Source organism: Hemiscyllium ocellatum, chromosome 32, assembly GCF_020745735.1.
Source record: "Hemiscyllium ocellatum isolate sHemOce1 chromosome 32, sHemOce1.pat.X.cur, whole genome shotgun sequence".
In the NCBI taxonomy this organism is placed as follows: domain Eukaryota; kingdom Metazoa; phylum Chordata; class Chondrichthyes; order Orectolobiformes; family Hemiscylliidae; genus Hemiscyllium; species Hemiscyllium ocellatum.
This window is the reverse complement of record NC_083432.1, coordinates 33,694,138-33,713,877: the sequence shown is the minus strand read 5'-3', so window position 1 is coordinate 33,713,877 and position 19,740 is coordinate 33,694,138. Positions and strand designations below refer to the sequence as shown.

Here is a 19,740-nt window from a genome sequence, read left to right as displayed (position 1 = left end):
TGTATTTAGCTGAAGGAATGGGCGTTTTATATAGTAAAATGGGAGTGGGTGGGAAACAATTCAGTCAGGTAAGGTATTGGAATTCAGAAATACATGCCATGAGTTAATAATGCCTTTTCCGTGATGAATAATTTAATTTTTTTTTGCTTGATTGTTAGAATTCTAAGTCAATATTGTGTAACCAAATCATTTAACTCAGACTTTGTTTAATTCTAAGAACTGCAGTTCACTCAGAAGTCTAGGTCAAATTTTAAAGTATTAATCTGTCATTGTAATTAATGGTGTTGATTAAATGGGTACAGGGACTTTTTGTATGCATTGAGTTAACATATTTCAGCTTGACTTATGGCTGGAGTGCTACAATTAAGTTCAACATCTTTTCAGGATTTCTGCTTCCTATTGCTATCCAATTATTCCTGTTAGAAAGTATATATTGGGAAATTCAGAGGAAACTTGGGAGCAAAATTACTGACACTCATTTGTTTTACTGGCAGATGGAAAATTATGTTGAAAAGTAGTTGATGTCTATAAGTTGTAGATGAAGTTGTACCTGACCCTTCAAGAGTACAAGGGACCTCCATTATTGAATAGCAGAACAGGATCACAGAGTGAAATGGAGCCACTCCTGCTCCTAAGCCCTAAGCTCTTAAGCAAAAGGCCCTTTGATAATGTTTTCCTCCCGGCAAAGTTTGGATCTAGGTGGTTCCCAGGTATTCAGCAATCAAACCTGCCCGGTAATGCTGCTTCTAAATTTGAATTCGACCATTCCATGCTCAGGCACATTGTGACTTTTCTGATTCCAAGTATTCTGATGACAAGCCTATTTGTTTAATAAAACTGAAACACAGCAAATTGCAACGATCAATTTTATTCTCTGCTTCTGGAATTCATTTGAGGTTTTTTCTTATTAAACTTTCATGACTTCCAATAACTTTCTAACTACCATTACGTGCAACCTGTAAGAAGAATAAATCATTAATAATCCAAATGGTAAAATATTTGACTTAGACATTTCTAAGAAGTTGTACTGTATCAGTGGTGCTTCAATGGTGCATGCATTGATACAGCACAGGCTGACCAGGAAATGATCTACATCATTATCCCATCATTTATAAAATACCAGAATTTCCTGAGCCCCCTACATTGCTCTTCTTATGACCCTACTTATTCAGCAAAGAAAATTATCATAATGGGTAGAATAAATTTGAATTTATTGCTTTGGATGTCGCAGTCATTGAGATTGATGATCCGAAACAAATGTTTCAACCTCTGCAAAAATATAAATTCATATTTTAAATTAGCTATTTTAATTTAATGCTTAATTCACTCAATCTTGAAACATAGGATTTCAAATGAGTTGTTACATATCCAGGCTACTCTTTGCTGTTTTTTGGGTGAACTCAAATGGTTCACAACTGTAGTAATTTGAACCATGGTCAGGTGGATCTCACTGACTATGAGATTCTTGATTGGGGTTGTTAATTCAGACCAATTAGGGAGCCCTGGCTGACAGATATAAACAGGAGATTTACAAGGACTCATCAGTCTAGGGACTGGCTTGGAGCTGGCTGGTCACAGCCCATGTAAATAGAAGGTAATCTGGTAACAGGATACTAGCCACTGTGCAGTTATTTCACCAATCAATGATCCTCGCACTTTGATTCAGAGGGAATATTTTCATCCAACTCCCTTTAATCAGATCTGCTTTTACATTTAATTTTGGAAAAATACCAAATATTGCATGTAACGCATTTGCTACAATATTTTGTCCGTTAATATAATGGGGTGAATACATTGGTCATTGAGTGCACCACTTCAAAAGAACAATTAACATCACTGCGGCATGTTCCAATCATTGTTTGAGTGTTTTTTTTTCCCCACTGGAAGATCAGAAACTCCTAACATCCAAATTCACCATTCACAAAATTCATAACCCAATACATCCCTAAAGTTGTACTTTTACATTTATGGGATAATCAGGTGGGGTCAAGTGCATGCCAATAATGAGAGACCTGCTAATTTTAACTTCAGGGAGTTGTCATAGTTCATATCTATAACATCAAGTTGAATTTTTGCTTGTGAATCGCAATCCGATCATCAGGAGGAAATAAAGATGCTACTGTTGGCAACTAGAGGTCTATTTCCAAATAAATGGTCACCAGCAGGGATGCTGTCCAAATAAATAGATGGTGGACTCCAGGATTGACACTCTGGGGCCCCACTATCCATGTTTGGAGTTGCCAAAGTGGGAAAGAGAAAGAACTAATATCTTAAGAAGGAGGCACCTTCTGAAGACACTTTTAAAAAATGGAAAGAAGGAGGGCTGCAGCTGCTTGGCTGTTATCATGGAGGGGGAGTTCTCTATCGCTACAGATAGCCATCTTGTAATTATGGCCATGGTGGGGTGGGGTGAGGTGTTCACTGGCTTGCCAGCTTGCTGCCTTGAGGTCACTATAAGTCATGCCCAGGGAGCTGGCCAAACTACCATCTCCAAGGTCACCAAGACATTCATCAAGTACACTGGTTTCAAGTGGGGCTGTTCGCTTTCCTCTCATGGATTATAAGTAAGAAATAAAACCCTCCCATTAAAACCCCAAGAAAAAAAACAGCTCTTATAAGAGTCACTCAGAAAAAAAATGAACTGATGTTTAGTCTTAGCAGAGGACCTCAATTGTCAGCTGGAACATTCAAGTCACTGACTGCACAATGGCCTGACAGATTTATGCTGCCTGACCTGCTGTACTTTACCAGCACCACTCTGATCTAAACTCTGATTTCCAGCATCTGCAGTCCTTAACTTTACCTAGATTTAGTGAGGGACTTATTTGGCTAGTCACCACATGCAAAAGGATACTAACTCTTCCAAACACGCTCTGCAAAAGTGCTGCAGGCGTGGCCAGATTGGCAACATGCTATGCCATTTGGAGACCAGAAATGGCAGTCCAATATAGACCTGGTGCTCACCTCTGAGTATGTTTAAAAATGTGAGCCCAAATATCATCTTCAAAGTTATTGTCTGTACCGCATGTTGCCCTGTAGTTTTTATTTTATGACCACATCTGTATGATGTATTCAAGGTATGGGCTGGTCTGACCGCCATGAAGTTTGATTAACACTTTAATTTCTATTCTATTGTCTTGCTGCAAAGTTTAACATTATGTAGGCTTGTTGATTATTACTCTAGTAGTTTGATATTTTGTAACTGGAGTCTACAAAGGCTTTTTGGATTCTTTCAATGTTGTCACAAGTTGAAGATTTGCCTCCAATTCCATAGCCCAGCCCAGCTTGGTATTGACAGCAAACAGTGATTTGGCATTAATCTGTTTGCAATGCGATCCACTAGCAGAATGCAGGTGTAAGACAGATGTATCTAGCATGTTCATGTTTTGATTGAAACTTTGCCACTTTTATGCTTCCAAAACAGCCAACAGAGTCAAAAGGTATAAATATGTGCGTATTAGTAAAGATCTAACAACTTTTGGAGAGAGACTTCACAAACAGGTTGTGCCATTACCAACCTTAACAATAATTTCCATAGTCTGCACAGCAATCCTGATATTTAGAACAGCTTGCAGTACAACTGCAAGGAAAATTAGGTGAATATGCACCACACCGTCCATCGCAGGATGTGAAATCTACACCTTTGCAGCTACATGGACCACCACTGATTCCACCATTGATACCAATACTTGTCCCAGTCTTGTATTTAGCATCAGCAGTGCTAGCTATGCAAAAAGAGAAAATGAGATAACTCAAAAGAAATCTTCAATGTATGCATGACAATTGCAAGAACCAGTAGACAAATAGGCAAAGTCTTTTCAAACAATATTCTTTAAAAATGAATCTAAATTTATAATGATATTGATACATAAATTAATTGGATATGCCATTGCTGTCTTTCTAATATTTGCTTTCTAATTTACTGCTCATATTCCCTCCAATGACTGTATTGCACATCACATTGCAAATTACGATTAAAATTATGAATCAGTTGTTTTAATTCAGCTGTATACCATACACGTACCTGAATATTATACACCCCACAGTCAAAAATTGAGTAAATGTTCTGGTTTTTGGAGGTCAGGGCTGGTGATAGAGGAACAGCAGAGATTGGGTGCTGGGTGAGCCTTGACTGGAGGAGATGTTAGTGGTGGGGATCAGCGGTGGGAGTCAGTGATCAAAGGTGGTGTCAGGTGAGACTGTGGAGTTGGGGGTGGGGTCAGATAAGTTTGTGATGTCCTGAGTAAACACTTCTCCTCCTAGCCCACAAGCAGTGCTATAAAACTGCTCACTGATAGATATAGCCATTTTAAACTGCTGGTTGCTTTAGACCTGTGAAACCTGGTTGACATTGGTTAAAAATAGAAGTATGCAGCCTCTTTAAAAGACTTTAACAACTAACCCACCTCCTGAGAGCAGATTGGCTGCCTCCTTCATTCTTTGCCCCTAATAAAAGTAGGAGCGCTCAGGTTTGTGGCTGGTTGGGGTCCCATTTCAGATTTTTATCTATTTCATTTCTCACTGAACCCTAACTTTTCCATTTTTGGCCTCCTAAAATCTCAGCAGTTTAAAAAGTCTTATTATGTTGTTAGAAAATATCAGGCTGGATCTGAGTACTTCTGCCAATGGTTCCAATTGCCTGAAATATGTCTGCTTTTGCCTTAAGGTACTTAACTGGTTGGAAGTAATGATGTCTTGCTGCCCACTTCCTGCTGCCAGAATGTCTGCAAATGGACTCTGGCCCTAATCATAGCAAAGCAACAACAAATTTGACTCATCTGAATAACACAGAAGTTCATTTCTCCAAGACTTCGCCTGATGAAGGAGCAGCGCTCTGAAATCTTGTGATTTCAAATAAACCTGTTGGACTATAACATGGTGTTGTTTGACTTCTGATTTTGTCCACCCCAGTGCAACGCAGTGTCTCCACATCTCAAGTCATTCAGCTATTCTACTAAAAATGTGGAAAAATGACAATACCATTGAAAATGAGAAAAATAGTAGTTTCATATTGGTAACCTAGTTACTGGATTAGTAGTCCAAAGATCCTGGGCCAATAACACAGCACATCAATTTAAATCCCACTGCAGCAGTTTGAGAATTTAAATTCAGTTAACCAAGTAAATCTAGAATTAAAAGATTGCATCAGCAATGATAGCCAAAAAAACCCCCACCAAACTGTTGTAAAATTCCATTTCATCTCCTGATGTCATTTAGAGAAGAAAATCTGCTGTCCTTACCCAACATGGCCTGTTTATGATTCCTGATGTGTGCCAATGTGTATGACTCTTAATTTCCCTGTGAACCGGTCTGAAATGTGATCTGTGAAGGGTAATGCTGACATTGCCAGCATTCCATGTATTGCCATAAAAATGTTGACTGTCCCTTTTTTTTACAATTTTAACATCACCATCATAGTGGTTAAACAACAAGGAAAACAGCCTGTATTTTGATTTCTGTATGTGGGCTATTGACAAAGCTGATAGCAAAATGCTGGCCTTCTTTCTTTATACCATTCATTAAACTTGACAATTCAGACATTTTAAAGATAAAAATGAAATATGAAATTAAACACCAGCTGAGCATATTAAATTTCATGGAATGTGTTTCTCTGGTATTAGAACTTGAGGGAATTATGCAACTATTTTGCACTTGTCATAAAGAGTGACAAATCTCCATTATGAATAAAAAAAATTTTAAAACGTTGTTCAAAAAGTACCTTCAATATTTGAAATCTTGACTGGCAATATTTTTTTAAAGCTGGTTATTATGTATTTTTAATCTGAAGTTAATCTAACTGAAGTTATCAAAGTTTAAGCTCCATTATGTTATTTTGCTTCACAATTGCATATTCTAACCATTTTAGTAAAGGGCAATGCTTATATACTTACGATCATCCTCCAGTTCAAGCTCAATAGGATAATGATCTGAGACTTCTTTCACCTGTAGTATAAAAACAAATCAAAAATGTACAATGTCAACAATTTATTTTTCATATATTTAAACAAAGAAGAAAAAAAGACACATACAATTTGACCTTCAAGGGTTCTATTAGTAAATGTTTTCTAACCTATTGTGAGAATTTTTTTACAGTTTAACAGTTGCGTACAAATGTTATGTTCTTACTGTATAATATGGGAGATGAAAAGCTTTTTGGAAATTGAAGGCCTTGACTGAGCCAGGAACTATTGTCTTAAGCAATCCTTCTGTGGTCACAACAAACCTAAGCATAAAAAGAGAGATTTGCATTTATATAGTACCTTTCATGATGTCCCAAATCGCTTTACAAGCAATTAAGTATTTTTGAAATGTAGTAACTGTGAGAATGTAGGACAGGAAGTGGCCAATTGGTACTCCGCACAGTCCCATCAACAGCAATGTGATAATGACCAAATAATAGTTTTTGTGACATGACTTGAGGGTGAAAAATTGGCAAAACGACTGGGGGTAACTCTCCTGCTGTTCTTCCAGAAATCACCTCAGGATCTTGTATGCTATCCAAGAGGGTAGACAATGCTTCACTAAAAGACAGCACATCTGACAGGGTGATACTGGAGCATGATTTGAACCAGCAACCTAACTCAGGCAAGAGAGCAACAGTTGAGCTATAACTGCTACCATGCAAAATGTTGTCAAAATTGGAAATATGGCTGGGTTGGAATAGTCAACATATATTTGAAGCATAAAATACATGCATTATAACTATTTACATCAATGTGCAGCAAGCATTACCTGTCATATGCACAATGTGTGTATTTACTGACAGTTGTGTCTACCTCATCACCAATCAGCCAATGAAATTTTTTATGTTGACGCAGTCGTATATGAGGCCAATCACTATCTGTGACATAGTTACAAGCTGCGTTGTAATCTCCAAGTATCAAGATGTTCTGTGTTGGAAACCAAGAGACAACAAATTGAATTAGTTTTGAAAGTGTCTATTTCTTTTAACAGTTGAGCCATATTAGCTAAAGCAACAATTTGGTAAGAGGTCTGGAAGAGAAATCCCCTCAGAGCAGAGAAGTAAATATGGACAGCAAACTAGGAGTTAATGTCACAAAAAAAATCACAAAAATGCATGCAATAATTGAATTGAACAGTTAGATGATCTTCACTGCTGATAAAACTGCTGAATACTCAAAAGAGATTTATTCAAACCACACCAGAACTGAGGTGTTACGCCTATCGGCAAAGTTAAACAGGATTAGTGTTTTCTTTCTCTAGGAGAGAGGAGACTGACCTTTTAAGAAATTCTGAGGTTTGAAAGAAATGTCAAAAATATTTGATAGAAACAGGGAATGTTATTTACACTTGAGACTCAAATGAGAGTCTCTAAGGATCTATATAGACTTCATAGAATCCTTACACTGTAGAAGCAGGCCAATCACACACTGACCCTCCGAAGAGTACCCCACACAGACCAACCCTCTAACCTATCCCTGTAACCCTGCATTTCTCATGGTTAATCCATCTAGCCTGCACATCCCTAGACACTATGGGCAATTTAGCATGGCCAATCCACCAAACCTGCACATCTTTGGACTGTAGGAGGAAACCAGAGCACCCGGAGGAAACCCACGCAGACACGGGGAGAATGTGCAAACTGCAAACAGGCAGTTGTCCAAGCGTGGAATCAAACCTGGGTCCCTGCCACTGTGAGTCAGCAGTGCTAACCACTGGGCCACCATAGCACATACAAAATTCATAAAGTGAGAGTGGTATAAATTTGTTTAAGGAGATGCTAGTCATGACGGAGAAAGGAAATGAAGGATATATTGAAAAGGAGATAAGTAAGGATTGGAGGAGGCTTGAGTAAACCATAAGCACCAGCTTATATCTATTATATCTTATATCCATCTTTTGGACCGAATGACCTGTCTCAGTGCTATACCTCAGTATTGAAGTGGTCCTTTGCATCAGCCCAAACATCATACAATCCATCAACCTCTCTGACTGCATAGCTTGGACTAGTGTGGATGGCTGCGAGTACAAAATCCTTGACAGCTGTTAAAACACATTGTAACAGATGTTAATATCAAAGAGTTTGTGATGGGTATTATTTCTTAGAACTCGCCCATTGAAGATTATTTTGAAGGCAAAAAAAGCAAGCACAATATTTCAATTTCCATTTAGGAAATATAAGATTCCATTTTACAGCATTGCCTTTGAGTCCTAGAAACAAGGGTGTGATTTTCCCTTCCAGGCGAAATAATGTCTTAACATAGTCGTGCAGAGAAACTTTCTTCTTTCTCGCCCTCTTACTAATTAAATCACAGGCAAGAAAGTCAAAGGGTGATTTTCTTGGCCTACCATCAATTAAGGCCCTGAAGTGGCCAACTAATGGCCATTCAAGGACCTCAACTTGCCATTTCTCTGATTACTCACCTATCTGGTGAATGAGTTGTGGTTAGTTACCTGAATGTGAAATAAATGCAGCATTCCTGTTGATTTGGCGGGGCCACTAATTGCCCTGGGGTCAATTTGAGGCACAGATTGGAAGAAAGAGATGGACTCTGCCCTCACTTCTGAACCCCCCGACCTCTGCTTCCCTGTGACCCACCCACTGCATGGCAAGAGCATAAAAGGTATTTATCTTCCCGATTATATAAACTATCAACCACTCAATGGTTGATAGTTTGAAGGCCTTGAGCAATGGACTTCTGAATGGTTGATAGTTTATGGTGAACCAGGATGTTAGTGTCAAAGAAACTCACTCACACTGCCTGTCAGCTCTTAATGAGCTGATGGATGGGCGATAGATTTAATTTTCTCAGTGGTAGGGGTAGCATGATTGTCACACAACTTTCACACCCCCATACTTTTAAAACAGAAGGGAAAATTCCACAAGTTACATCAAGAGACACAATCACCAAGAATTTTTACTTTGGGCACAACTGACCCAGACTTGTAAAAACCAAAACAACTGCAAATGCTGGAAATCAGAAAAGGAAACAGACGCTGCTGAAAAATGTCAGCAGGTCTGGCAGCATCGGGAGAGAGAAATCAGAGTTAACAATTCATATCCAGTGACTCTTCCTCAGAACTGACTCAAACTTGTGCTGCTTTTCAGATTTCCAGATTTACATAGTCTAAAATAGGCATTTTATTTTAAAATAAAAATGAGCCCATCTTTAGTCCCTCACCAAGAGAGAAAAATCATCAGAATTATTGAATGACTTGTGTGTCATTTTAAATAGAATACAGTAATGGGAAAAAAACTAGAAATGGCAGCTTGAGTTAGGAAAATAAAATAATAATGATTAAAAGAACTCTTATCATAAAATAATAGGTTTCCACAGTTTCAACCACAATAAATTGTTCTCTGCTACATGTCATTTGGCTTATGATGTAAAGGCATGTGGGGCTTGGACACTTTAGCTACTTAAACCTGTTCAATGTTTTTATGTTATTGAGTTTGTATAAGGCAAGATGTTGCTGACAGAATCCGGATGGTAGTTAATGTTATTAAAAATCTGCAGTTCAAATCAATTTTTCTAAGCAACATAATTCTTGGTCACAGCACAAGCCAGTGAAATGTGGCAATATATTATTTGTATTTCCAGCTGAGGTGCTAGTTACTAACAGCATTTTCCATCAGGATTAAAGCAGATCATCTTCCCACTCAGGTTTTCAACCTTGGTTTTTCATTTGTCAGCAGGCTCGCCAGAATAACTTATTCGTTTTAGTGGATCCCAGATTTTCTCAACAAAACAAAATAACTGTTTGAGATGACTGAAGGCATACTTGTAGTGAGGGAGTGGAAGTGCACTATAAAAGGTTCCCGGATGAAGGTGTCAGTTCCACACTGTTCACAGCCATCATCGAAGTGGTACCATTCCATGGGTTTGAGAATATTCTCGCTGTCAGAAACAAAACAACATGTAACAAAATCAGTCGCTCTGTTTGATTGTAAGGCAAGTTGTATATGAACAGGGAACTGTGAATCCTGGAAATCTGAAACAAAAACAGAAACTCAGCAGGTCTGACAGTATCTGTGGAGAGAAAGCAGAGTTAACACTTTGAATCCAGTGACCCTTCTTCAGCATCTGCAGTTCTTTATTTGAAGCTGTATTTTAATGCTATGAAAGGTATATCCAACAATTTTCCAAGTACATTATATATTGTATATATCTTTGTAGCTTTGGGAGGTGCTGTAAGCAGGCCAGTTCCAGGTTTTAAGTCCCCAGATTGGAACATAACAGTTCAATTGAAGTGATGTTGTAAATTGCACGTTTTGCAAAGTTTTAGTCAAAAACGAACAGCTGTTGAGCTCTGAGTATACTATGAATCAATTCTCCATGGATACCATTCACCTTGTGGCGCCACATCCTAGTGCCTGTCTTTTACTTGTGAGAATGAGAAGCAAACTGTTTTTTTTGTGGGATCATCCTGATTACCTGACAAGCACAGTTTATAGTGTCAAAAAGTGGTGCTGGAAAAGCACAGCTGGTCAGGCAGCATCCAAGGAGCAGGAGGGTCGACGTTTCGAGCATAAGCTCTTCATCAGGAATGCTCAAAACATTGACTCTCCTGCTCCTTGGATGCTGCTGGACCTGCTGTGCTTTTCCAGCACCACACTTTTTGACTCTGATCTCCAGCATCTGCAGTTCTCACTTTCTCCTGATGCATTTTACAGCCTATTGTTCAGGAGCAGTAAAGCTGCTGTGCTGTTGTTGCTCTTTCTTCACTCTATACAGGGACTAACTGTTTTGTTGTTCAGCTGTACATTTGTAAAAGACTTGTTACTTTGAGTCAACAAATTAGAAGTTGGAATAGAATACTGCTCCAAGTGGCACTGCTTGGAAAATAATTGGTCATCAGCCTGTGGCTTTGTGTGAAACGTTATAAGCAGATAGTTAGATATTTCAGATACAAAATCCTTTAATTTCAATCGCAAACAAAACCAGAAATTGCTGGAGAAACTCAGGTCTGACAGCATCTAAGGAGAGAAAACAGCATTAACACCAACATGGTTTTCTCTCCACAGATGCTGCCAGACCTGCTGTGTACACCCAGCAATTTCTATTTTTGTTTCAGATTTCCAGAATCCACAGTTCTTTGTTTCACAGTTTGTTTCATTTCAATGGTTGCCTGGATCATCCAAAAAATTCATAAAATTATTGGATTGCAGATCAGATACTAATTTCATGAAAACATCTTGCATTTTGTATCATTAAATGATATCAAAAAGAAATTAGAATATTACTAAGTTTAAGGTCTATGTTTATTAAATCAACAGGATGTTGAATCTATCAGATTGTCATTAGAGTCTAAAACCAGAGGCTTAAGATGAGAGGGAATGATTTATAAAGGGATCTGAGGGGTAACCTTTTCATGCGAAGGGGGTGAGTGTATGGAACAAGTTGCCAAAGGTGGAGGTGGGTACAATTACAAAATTTAAGAGGCATCTGGATGGGTACATGAATAGGGAGTGTTTAGAGGGATATAGTTCAAATGCTGGCAAATGGAGCTGGATACGTTAGGACATCTGGTCGACCTGGATGAGTTGGACTGAACGGTCTCTTACCACATTGTATACTTCTATATATTGGCTACATAAATTAAATATTGAAGTCACATACAACTTTGTTCAAAAATGATCAGATTTGGAAAAGCAATGGCGAAGTATGACAATCAGATCTTAGCTGATAAAATAGATTTTAGATTGAAAATGCCCTTTTAATTAATTTCTCACATCTGGATTTGTTAATTCAAAAATAAAATGTTCATCACAATAAATGCAAGTCTGTATGAAATGTTAGAAAGATAAGAAAGAGAAAGAAAGGTTAACATTTTCAACTAATTTCATTGGCCTTTTTATTTCCAAGATCCCAACAATTGTCATATTTCCTTCAGCAATAACATAGAAAATCGATGCAGGAGTAAGCCATTCAGTCCTTAGGTTCTGACAATTAGCCTTTAATTTAGAAAATAATTCATAGGCTACAGGCTTCATGGACTGGACCAATATTTATTGCTCATTACTAGTTGCCCTCGGCAAAGTGGTGGTGAGCTATCTTCTTGAACCACTGTGGCCCATTTGATGTGGGTACACCCACAATACTGACAGAGAGGGAGTTCTGGGATTATGGCCTAGTGACACTGAAGGATCCACAATATATTTTCAAGTTTGGATGTTTAGTGACTTGGATAGAAACCTGCAGCTGGTGGTTTGCCCATGTATATGCTTCATTTGTTCTTCTTGATGGTAGTGGTCTTAGGAATTATGGTGATTTTTTGCTGTGCATCTTATAGATTATGCATACTGCTGCTACTGTACATCAATGGTGGAAGGAATGAATGTTTGTGAATTTGGTGTCAATCAAATGGGCTACTTTGTCCTGAATGGTGTCAACCATCTCGAGCATTGTCGTGAGCTGTTTTCATCCAGGTAAGTGAGAGTATTCCATCACACCCTGGCTTGTGTCTTGTCAATGGTGGTCAGGATTTGGGGAGTCAGGAGGTGAATTACTCACTGTAGGATGTCTAGCATCTATCTTGTTCTTGGATCCATAGTATCTATATGGCTAGTCCAGTTCAGTTTCTGGTCAATTGTCCCCCCCACCGATGTTAGTTATGGAGCAATTCAGCAACGATAATATGATTGAATGTTAAGGTGCAGTGGTTAGGGTCTCTCTTATTGGACAAAGTCATTGCCTGGCATTTGTGGGACATGATTTACTTTCCATCTGTCTGTCCAATGCCATATATTGTGCAAGTCTAGCTGCACTTGGACATGGACAACTTCAGTTTCTGAGTTATTGTGAATGATGTTGAACATTGTGTAATCATCAGTGAATATCCTCATGATCATGATTGAGGGAAGGTACTTGATGAAACAACTGCAGATGGTTGTCATTGGACACTAACCTGACAAACCCCTACACAGCTGTCTTGGAGCTGAGATTGCTAACCTCTAAAAAATACAATCACCTTCCTTGTGCTAGGTAGGACTCAAACCAGTTTTCCCCTGATTCCTGTTGACTTACTTTTACAAAGGGTGCTTGATGTCACGCTTATTCAATTGCAGCCATGATGTCAGGATAGATATCAGGATGTTTCTTTTACAGTTGGATAATGTGGCCCTACAGGCACAATCTAGATTAAACGCACTTGCACCTCCATGGCAAAATATGTTGCAGTTCTTTCTTTTATATTTGTTTTACTTAAATATGTCTTTATCTGGGCTGGCAAATAGAGTCATACAACATGGAAACAGACCCTTTGATCCAGCCAGTCCATGCCAAACATAATCCCAAACTGAACTAGTCCCACCTGCTTGCTCCTGGCTGCTTCCTACAACAGGATGACCAGAACTGGACACAGTATTCCAGAAGAGGCCCCACCAATGTAATATGCAGCCTCAACATGACTTCCTAACTCCTATAATCAAAGGACCGAGCAATGAAGGCAAGCATGCTAAATGTTTTTTTAACCACCCTGTTTGTATGTGACACAAAAAGTATTATGATTTGTGTAAAATCCTCAGAATCCAGAAGATCAGGTCATTATGAGATGGGGAAACAAACATGTTAAGTAAATAGGGAAAATCTTTACAGAGAAGCAAAATGAATCAAGCTAACTTAACCCAAATCTCCATTTCTGCAAAGATGGGAGATTAATTGATGGACAACTTGTGTCAAAGTAGGAGACTTACTTATACACAAATGCATATTTTTCTTTGTATGAACTGCGACCAAGATGATCAGAGATGATGTAATTATAATGCAGTTTGGTCAATCTGAAAAATAATAAAAAAAATAATGTTGTCTATTTTAAACAATTCAAATCGGATGTATAAAATCATCAAATTATGATTCAATTTGAAAAAGATAAGCTGCCTTTAACATGCTGTAAGTTATGGAATGATTCCAAATTCCTGCCTCAGTAAGCAAGAAAGGGTGAGCTTTTTTTGTATCTTCAGTTAGTATATCGAATTCTATGGTCATTACTCAGAAAACTATACTGAACAGTAATTTAAATGCTTCAGATTTTACATCAGAGAGGAAAATCTATTGTTAACATGAATACAAGTTGTTCAAAATAGTATGTTTGGAACAGCACACTGTTGGTGTGATGTACAGATTCATGGATTAATAGGATTTCCCCACCTTCTTGTGATGATATTGACTCTTCCTAAAACCATCTGACAATTTAAGCTTTCAGAACTGTTCTTTTCAGAACTCCCTCCCAACATTCCTTTTCCAAGCACTAATCAGCTAATTATTCCTCTGGCTTTGGAGAGGGAAATGATGGAATTTGTGTGGATAATGCCTTGGAATTCATATCTCCCAGATCTCACTGAGACTAGGATATTTTAACATCTACCTTAGTCCTGACCCGAATAACTCCATCCCTAAGTTAAGGATAAGGCTAATGTGTCTAATTACTTACTGATTCAGTTTCATCACTAGTTCTGTTATTGCTGAATTGTCAGCGTCCATAACTTCTTCAATGGTGATAAGGTCATACCTTTGTAAAATCTAAGGGAAAATGAAAATAAGTCTATGCTCAATCTATAGGTGTTGCAGAATATTTGCTTTGATTGTGCTTACCTGGATGAGAATGTTAAGAGTTCTGTGATCACTGACTTTTGACTGATCAAATCTCTGGATGTTAAATGCTGCAATTTTAAGCCCTTGACTTCCCTGTATAAAGCAGCTAATCAGAACTATCATCACAATAAATGCCATTGTTGTGGACCTAGGATTAAAAGAGAAATGAACAGTTAAATGAGGTAATGGCTTTAAGACCCAAGTTGAAAATTAATTAGATATGTACCCTTGCACAACTCTACAAAGTACTGAACTGATCAATTTGACAGCATTTGTGACCTAGAACTAAAGCTATCAGATTTATTGGACTTTTGGGATAAGCAGTTTGCCCACATTCAATGGATGGCGCATGCACTGATACTTCAAATGACTCTTTTATGCTGGCAAGCTCTATAGGCGAATGCCCTATTCATGCCAACTTGAGAAAACAACATCCTCCTATCATATACTCTTACATGGCATGATGTGAACCAAAAATGCATAAGTTATAGTTTCTTCCCCCTTGCTGAGTTATCTTCTGATTATGAGTCATAGAATTATTATTTACTCATATTTATTCTTTTCAAGACTTTTGTTGAAATAGTCACCTCCCCTTTCTTCCTCCTGCAAGCATTATTAACCCTATGCTACACCAGTTAATCGCCAACTCCTTCATTTGCTTTATAGTTTCTCCTACTTTTTTCAATGTGTGCACATACTGCATCATGAGCCTTGGAATAACCTCTTGGAATAAAAAGATTGACTCAATCTGCATTTGGTTTTCTCCTCATGTTTCACTTCTTTCACAGAGACAATAAATTTTACTGGAATGCAAGTGACCTAAGTGGTCATTCTTTTGGAGTGAGTTTGGATAGTGAGTGCTGACAGACTATTTTGTTATGGTGGAGCTTCATGTGATGTCCATTCCAGGAAAGGTCAATTATTATTGGGCAAAAGGAAGTTCTTTGTCTATCTAGGAATGTAAATGCTACATTGATTGAAATGTGCCAGAACAAGATATTTAATCTAAGGTCTCCTTGAGGAGTAGAAATCCCTGAGGAGTACCTTAATTTCCAAAACCATCAAGATGTTCTTATTCTACTTCTAAGGTTGTCTTAAATTCAGTAATGTGCACCAATTTTCCTTCAAAACAGCACAAAGGAAGTTCACACTATTTTTGTCAACGTATTTCCATTTTGGAAACACAATTTCAAATAAATTTGATCAGTGACAGTGATCTCCTAGTTATATAATTCCACAGTAATTCTACAATCTATGCCTGAGCAAGTGTAGATATTTTCAAGCATAAAATATTTTACAATAAAAAAAATCACAGAATTGATCATCACAGATTATCCAAATGTAACGTTTCCTTGCAGTAAAATTCTTAAATTTATAACTGATCATTATTGAAGTTCTTTGGAAAATGCATTAAATTTCAGAGTTTACAAATATGTATCAACAATATCACACCTTTTATATTTTAAGAAAATTCACAGAATAATATTGAATTTCAATTTACAGTACCTGAAAACAAAACAATCTTCAGTCAAATGAATCTCAAGAAAATGAGACTACACTCGGTTTGTTTTTCCAGTTATTAATATATGGTGTGACTTGATAAGCATTATTAATATACATTATTAACTTTCAGACATGGGAAAATCTGTTTAGTGACATCTGCTCTCAGAATTCCAGATGTGTGAATGAACATTTATGTGTATCTAATAAAAGGGTAGGAGACATTTCCTGGGAAGGTACATATCTTCCAATGATTTGCTGATAAAGTAAGAGTACTTTACACTACACCACAGCTGTTACCTTCACATAAAAATCTACCATGTTCAGTTTCCTTTTCAGGGATTTAAATAGACTTGATTGTGCTCCTGCCTGGGGATATTTTGCTTTCCAGAATCTGAACAAAAAGCCCTTCTTCGTGTGCTAATTCAAGTACGCTCAGAGATCTGTTAACCACAAGAAAGCATCACGATCATGTCCAATTCTACCTTCATCTGGAAACAAACTCCCAATGAAATCAAAATACTCATGCAGAGGTAGATCACCCATATATCTGAGACTTTCATGGATTAATGGAGACTCGGATTAAGGGACATAGTTGATGACTAAGTGATCTCTCTTTTTAAGATGGAAGTGAGGAGAATTTATTTTCTCTTTGAAAACAGTTAACTCTGTTGAACTCTCTTCCAGAGAGCAGTGAATGCTGTCACTGAATGTATTCAAGGCTGACTTGTGTAGAGTTTGATGGGAGAAAGTGAGGACTGCAGATGCTGGAGATCAGAGTCAGGAGTGTTGTGCTGGAAAAGCACAGCAGGTCAGGCAGCATCCGAGGGGCAGGTGAATCAACGTTTCAGGCATAAACCCTTCACCAGTCGAGTTTGATGGACAAATTTCAAGACAAGGGTTATGGGGACAGACAGGAAGGTTCAGTTAAGAGCAGCCATGATCTTGTTGAATGGCACAGGAGGCTTGAAGTGCTGAGTGGCCTCCTCTTCGAAACATATTCTTAAGTATCATTGAAAAGTACTGCAGTCAAAACACATATCATTTGACTCAGTAAGGAAAGCAGATTATAGAACATAGAACAACACAGCACAGAATAGGCCCTTCAGCCCACAATGTTGTGCTGACCACTGATCCTCATGTATGCACCCTCAAATTTCTGTGACCATATGCATGTCCAGTAGTCTCTTAAATGTCCCCAATGACCTTGCTTCCACAACTGCTGCTGGCAATGCATTCCATGCTCTCACAACTCTCTGTGTAAAGAACCTGCCTCTGACATCCACTCTATACTTTCCTCCAACCAGCTTAAAACTATGACCCCTCGTGTTAGCCATTTCTGCCCTGGGAAATAGTCTCTGGCTATCGGCTCTATCTATGCCTCTCATTATCTTGTATACTTCAATTAGGTCCCCTTTCCTCCTCCTTTTCTCCAATGAAAAAAGTCTGAGCTCAGTCAACCTCTCTTCATAAGATAAGTCCTCCAGTCCAGGCAGCATCCTGGTAAACCTCCTTTGAACCCTCTCCCAAGCATCCACATCTTTCCTATTATAGGGCGACCAGAACTGGACGCAGTATTCCAAGTGCGGTCTAACCAAAGTTTTATAGAGCTGCAACAAGATCTCACGACTCTTAAACTCAATCTCTCTGTTAATGAAAGCCAAAACACCATATGCTTTCTTAACAACCCTGTCCACTTGGGTGGCCATTTTAAGGGATCTATGTACCTGCACACCAAGATCCTGCTGTTCCTCCACACTGCCAAGAATCCTATCCTTAATCCTGTACTCAGCTTTCAAATTCGACCTTCCAAAATGCATCACCTCACATTTATCCAGGTTGAACTCCATCTGCCACCTCTCAGCCCATCTCTGCATCCTGTCAATGTCCCGCTGCAGCCTACAACAGCCCCCTATACTGTCAACGACACCTCCAACCTTTGTGTCATCTGCAGACTTGCTGACCCGTCCTTCAATCCCCTCATCCAAGTCATTAATAAAAATTACAAACAGTAGACGCCCAAGGACAGAGCCTTGTGGAACACCACTCACCACAGACTTCTAGGCAGAATATTTTCCTTCTACTACTACTCACTGTCTTCTGTTGGCCAGCCAATTCTGTATCCAGACAGCTAAGTTCCCCTGAATCCCATTCCTCCTGAACTTCTGAATGAGCCTACCATGGGGAACCTTATCAAATGCCTTGCTGAAGTCCATATACCCCACATCCACAGCTTGACCCTCATCAACTTTTCTAGTCACATCCTCAAAGAACTCGATAAGGTTTGTGAGACATGACCTAACCCTCACAAAGCCGTGCTGACTGCACTTAATCAAGCCATGTTTTTTCTAACACCTTGCAGACAACAGACGTGAGACTTACTGGTCCGTAATTGCCAGGAATTTCCTTATTTCGTTGTGGTTCTGTTCGCCGAGCTGGGAATTTGTGTTGCAGACGTTTCGTCCCCTCAGTGCTTGGGAGCCTCCTGTGAAGCGCTTCTGTGATCTTTCCTCCTGCACAAAACACTACATAGGACAAACAGGAAGACAGCTAACGATCCGCATCCATGAACACAAACTAGCCACGGAACGACATGACCAGCTATCCTTAGTAGCCACACACGCAGATGACAAGCAACATGAGTTCGACTGGGACAACACTACTATTATAGGACAAGCCAAACAGAGAACAGCCAGGGAATTCCTAGAGGCATGGCACTCATCCACAGATTCAATCAATAAGTACATCGACCTGAACCCAATATACTGGCCACTGCAGCGGACAGCTGAAACTGACAACTGGAAGTGGCAGATTCAAACCACTACAAATGCTAGAGGAAAGATCACAGAAGTGCTTCAGAGGAGGCTCCCAATCACTGAGGATGTCACCTAGACAGGGGACGAAATGTCTGCAACACAAATTCCCAGCTCAGCGAACAGAAACACAACAACGAGCACCTGAGCTACAAATCTTCTCCCAAACTTTGAATTTCCCTATTTCCTTTCTTGAAGAGAGGAATTACATTTGCCTCTCTCCAGTCCTCAGGTATGATTCCAGTGGAGAGTGAGGATGCAAAGATCTTCGCAAGTGGCGAAGCAATTGCATTTCTCATTTCCCAAAGCAGCTGAGGACAAATCTGGTCCGGGCCTGGCGACTTGTCAATCTTAATGTTTGACAAAATTTTCAGCACATCAGCTTCCTCTATCTCTATCTATTCCAGCATGCACACCTGCTCTTCAAAGGTTTCATTCACTACAAACTTCGTTTCTTTCATAAAGACAGAAGCAGAAAACTCATTTAGGGCTTCCCCTACCTCCTCAGACTCCACACACAAATTCCCTATGCTATTCCCGATCTGCCCTACCCTTTCTTTGACCATTTTCTTATTCTTCACATAAGTGTAAAATGCCTTTGTGTTCTCCCTAATCCGTTCTGCCAAGCCTTTCTCGTGCCCCCTCCTGGCTCTCAGACCATTTTTGAGCTCCTTCCTCACCTGCCTGTAATCCTCTAGGGCTGAGCTTGACCCTAGATTTCTCCACCTTATGTAAGCTACCTTTTTCCTTTTGATGAGAAGCTCTTGTTATCCAAGGTTCCTTTATCTTACCCCTTCTTGCCTGTCTCAGTGGGACATATTTATTCATCACTTGCAACAAGGTATTCAAGAGCAAACCGAGAAGTTGTTTTC

At 39.0% G+C, this 19,740-nt stretch overlaps 1 protein-coding gene across 1 annotated transcript; it reads right to left on the bottom strand.

Annotated features, from left to right (window-relative positions):
• Positions 1-874: 874 nt before the first annotated feature.
• On the bottom strand, positions 875-18,465 carry LOC132830922 (deoxyribonuclease-1-like). The gene is made up of 11 exons (XM_060848872.1): positions 18,438-18,465; positions 14,556-14,703; positions 14,395-14,483; positions 13,658-13,741; positions 9,745-9,860; positions 7,892-8,004; positions 6,733-6,890; positions 6,127-6,223; positions 5,892-5,943; positions 3,519-3,725; positions 875-956 (listed from the first exon to the last, which is right to left on the bottom strand). The coding sequence occupies exons 2-10, from the start codon at positions 14,691-14,693 to the stop codon at positions 3,520-3,522; spliced, it is 1,053 nt and encodes a 350-aa protein (XP_060704855.1). The 5' UTR covers positions 14,694-14,703; positions 18,438-18,465; the 3' UTR covers positions 875-956; position 3,519.
• Between the last annotated feature and the right edge of the window lie 1,275 nt (positions 18,466-19,740).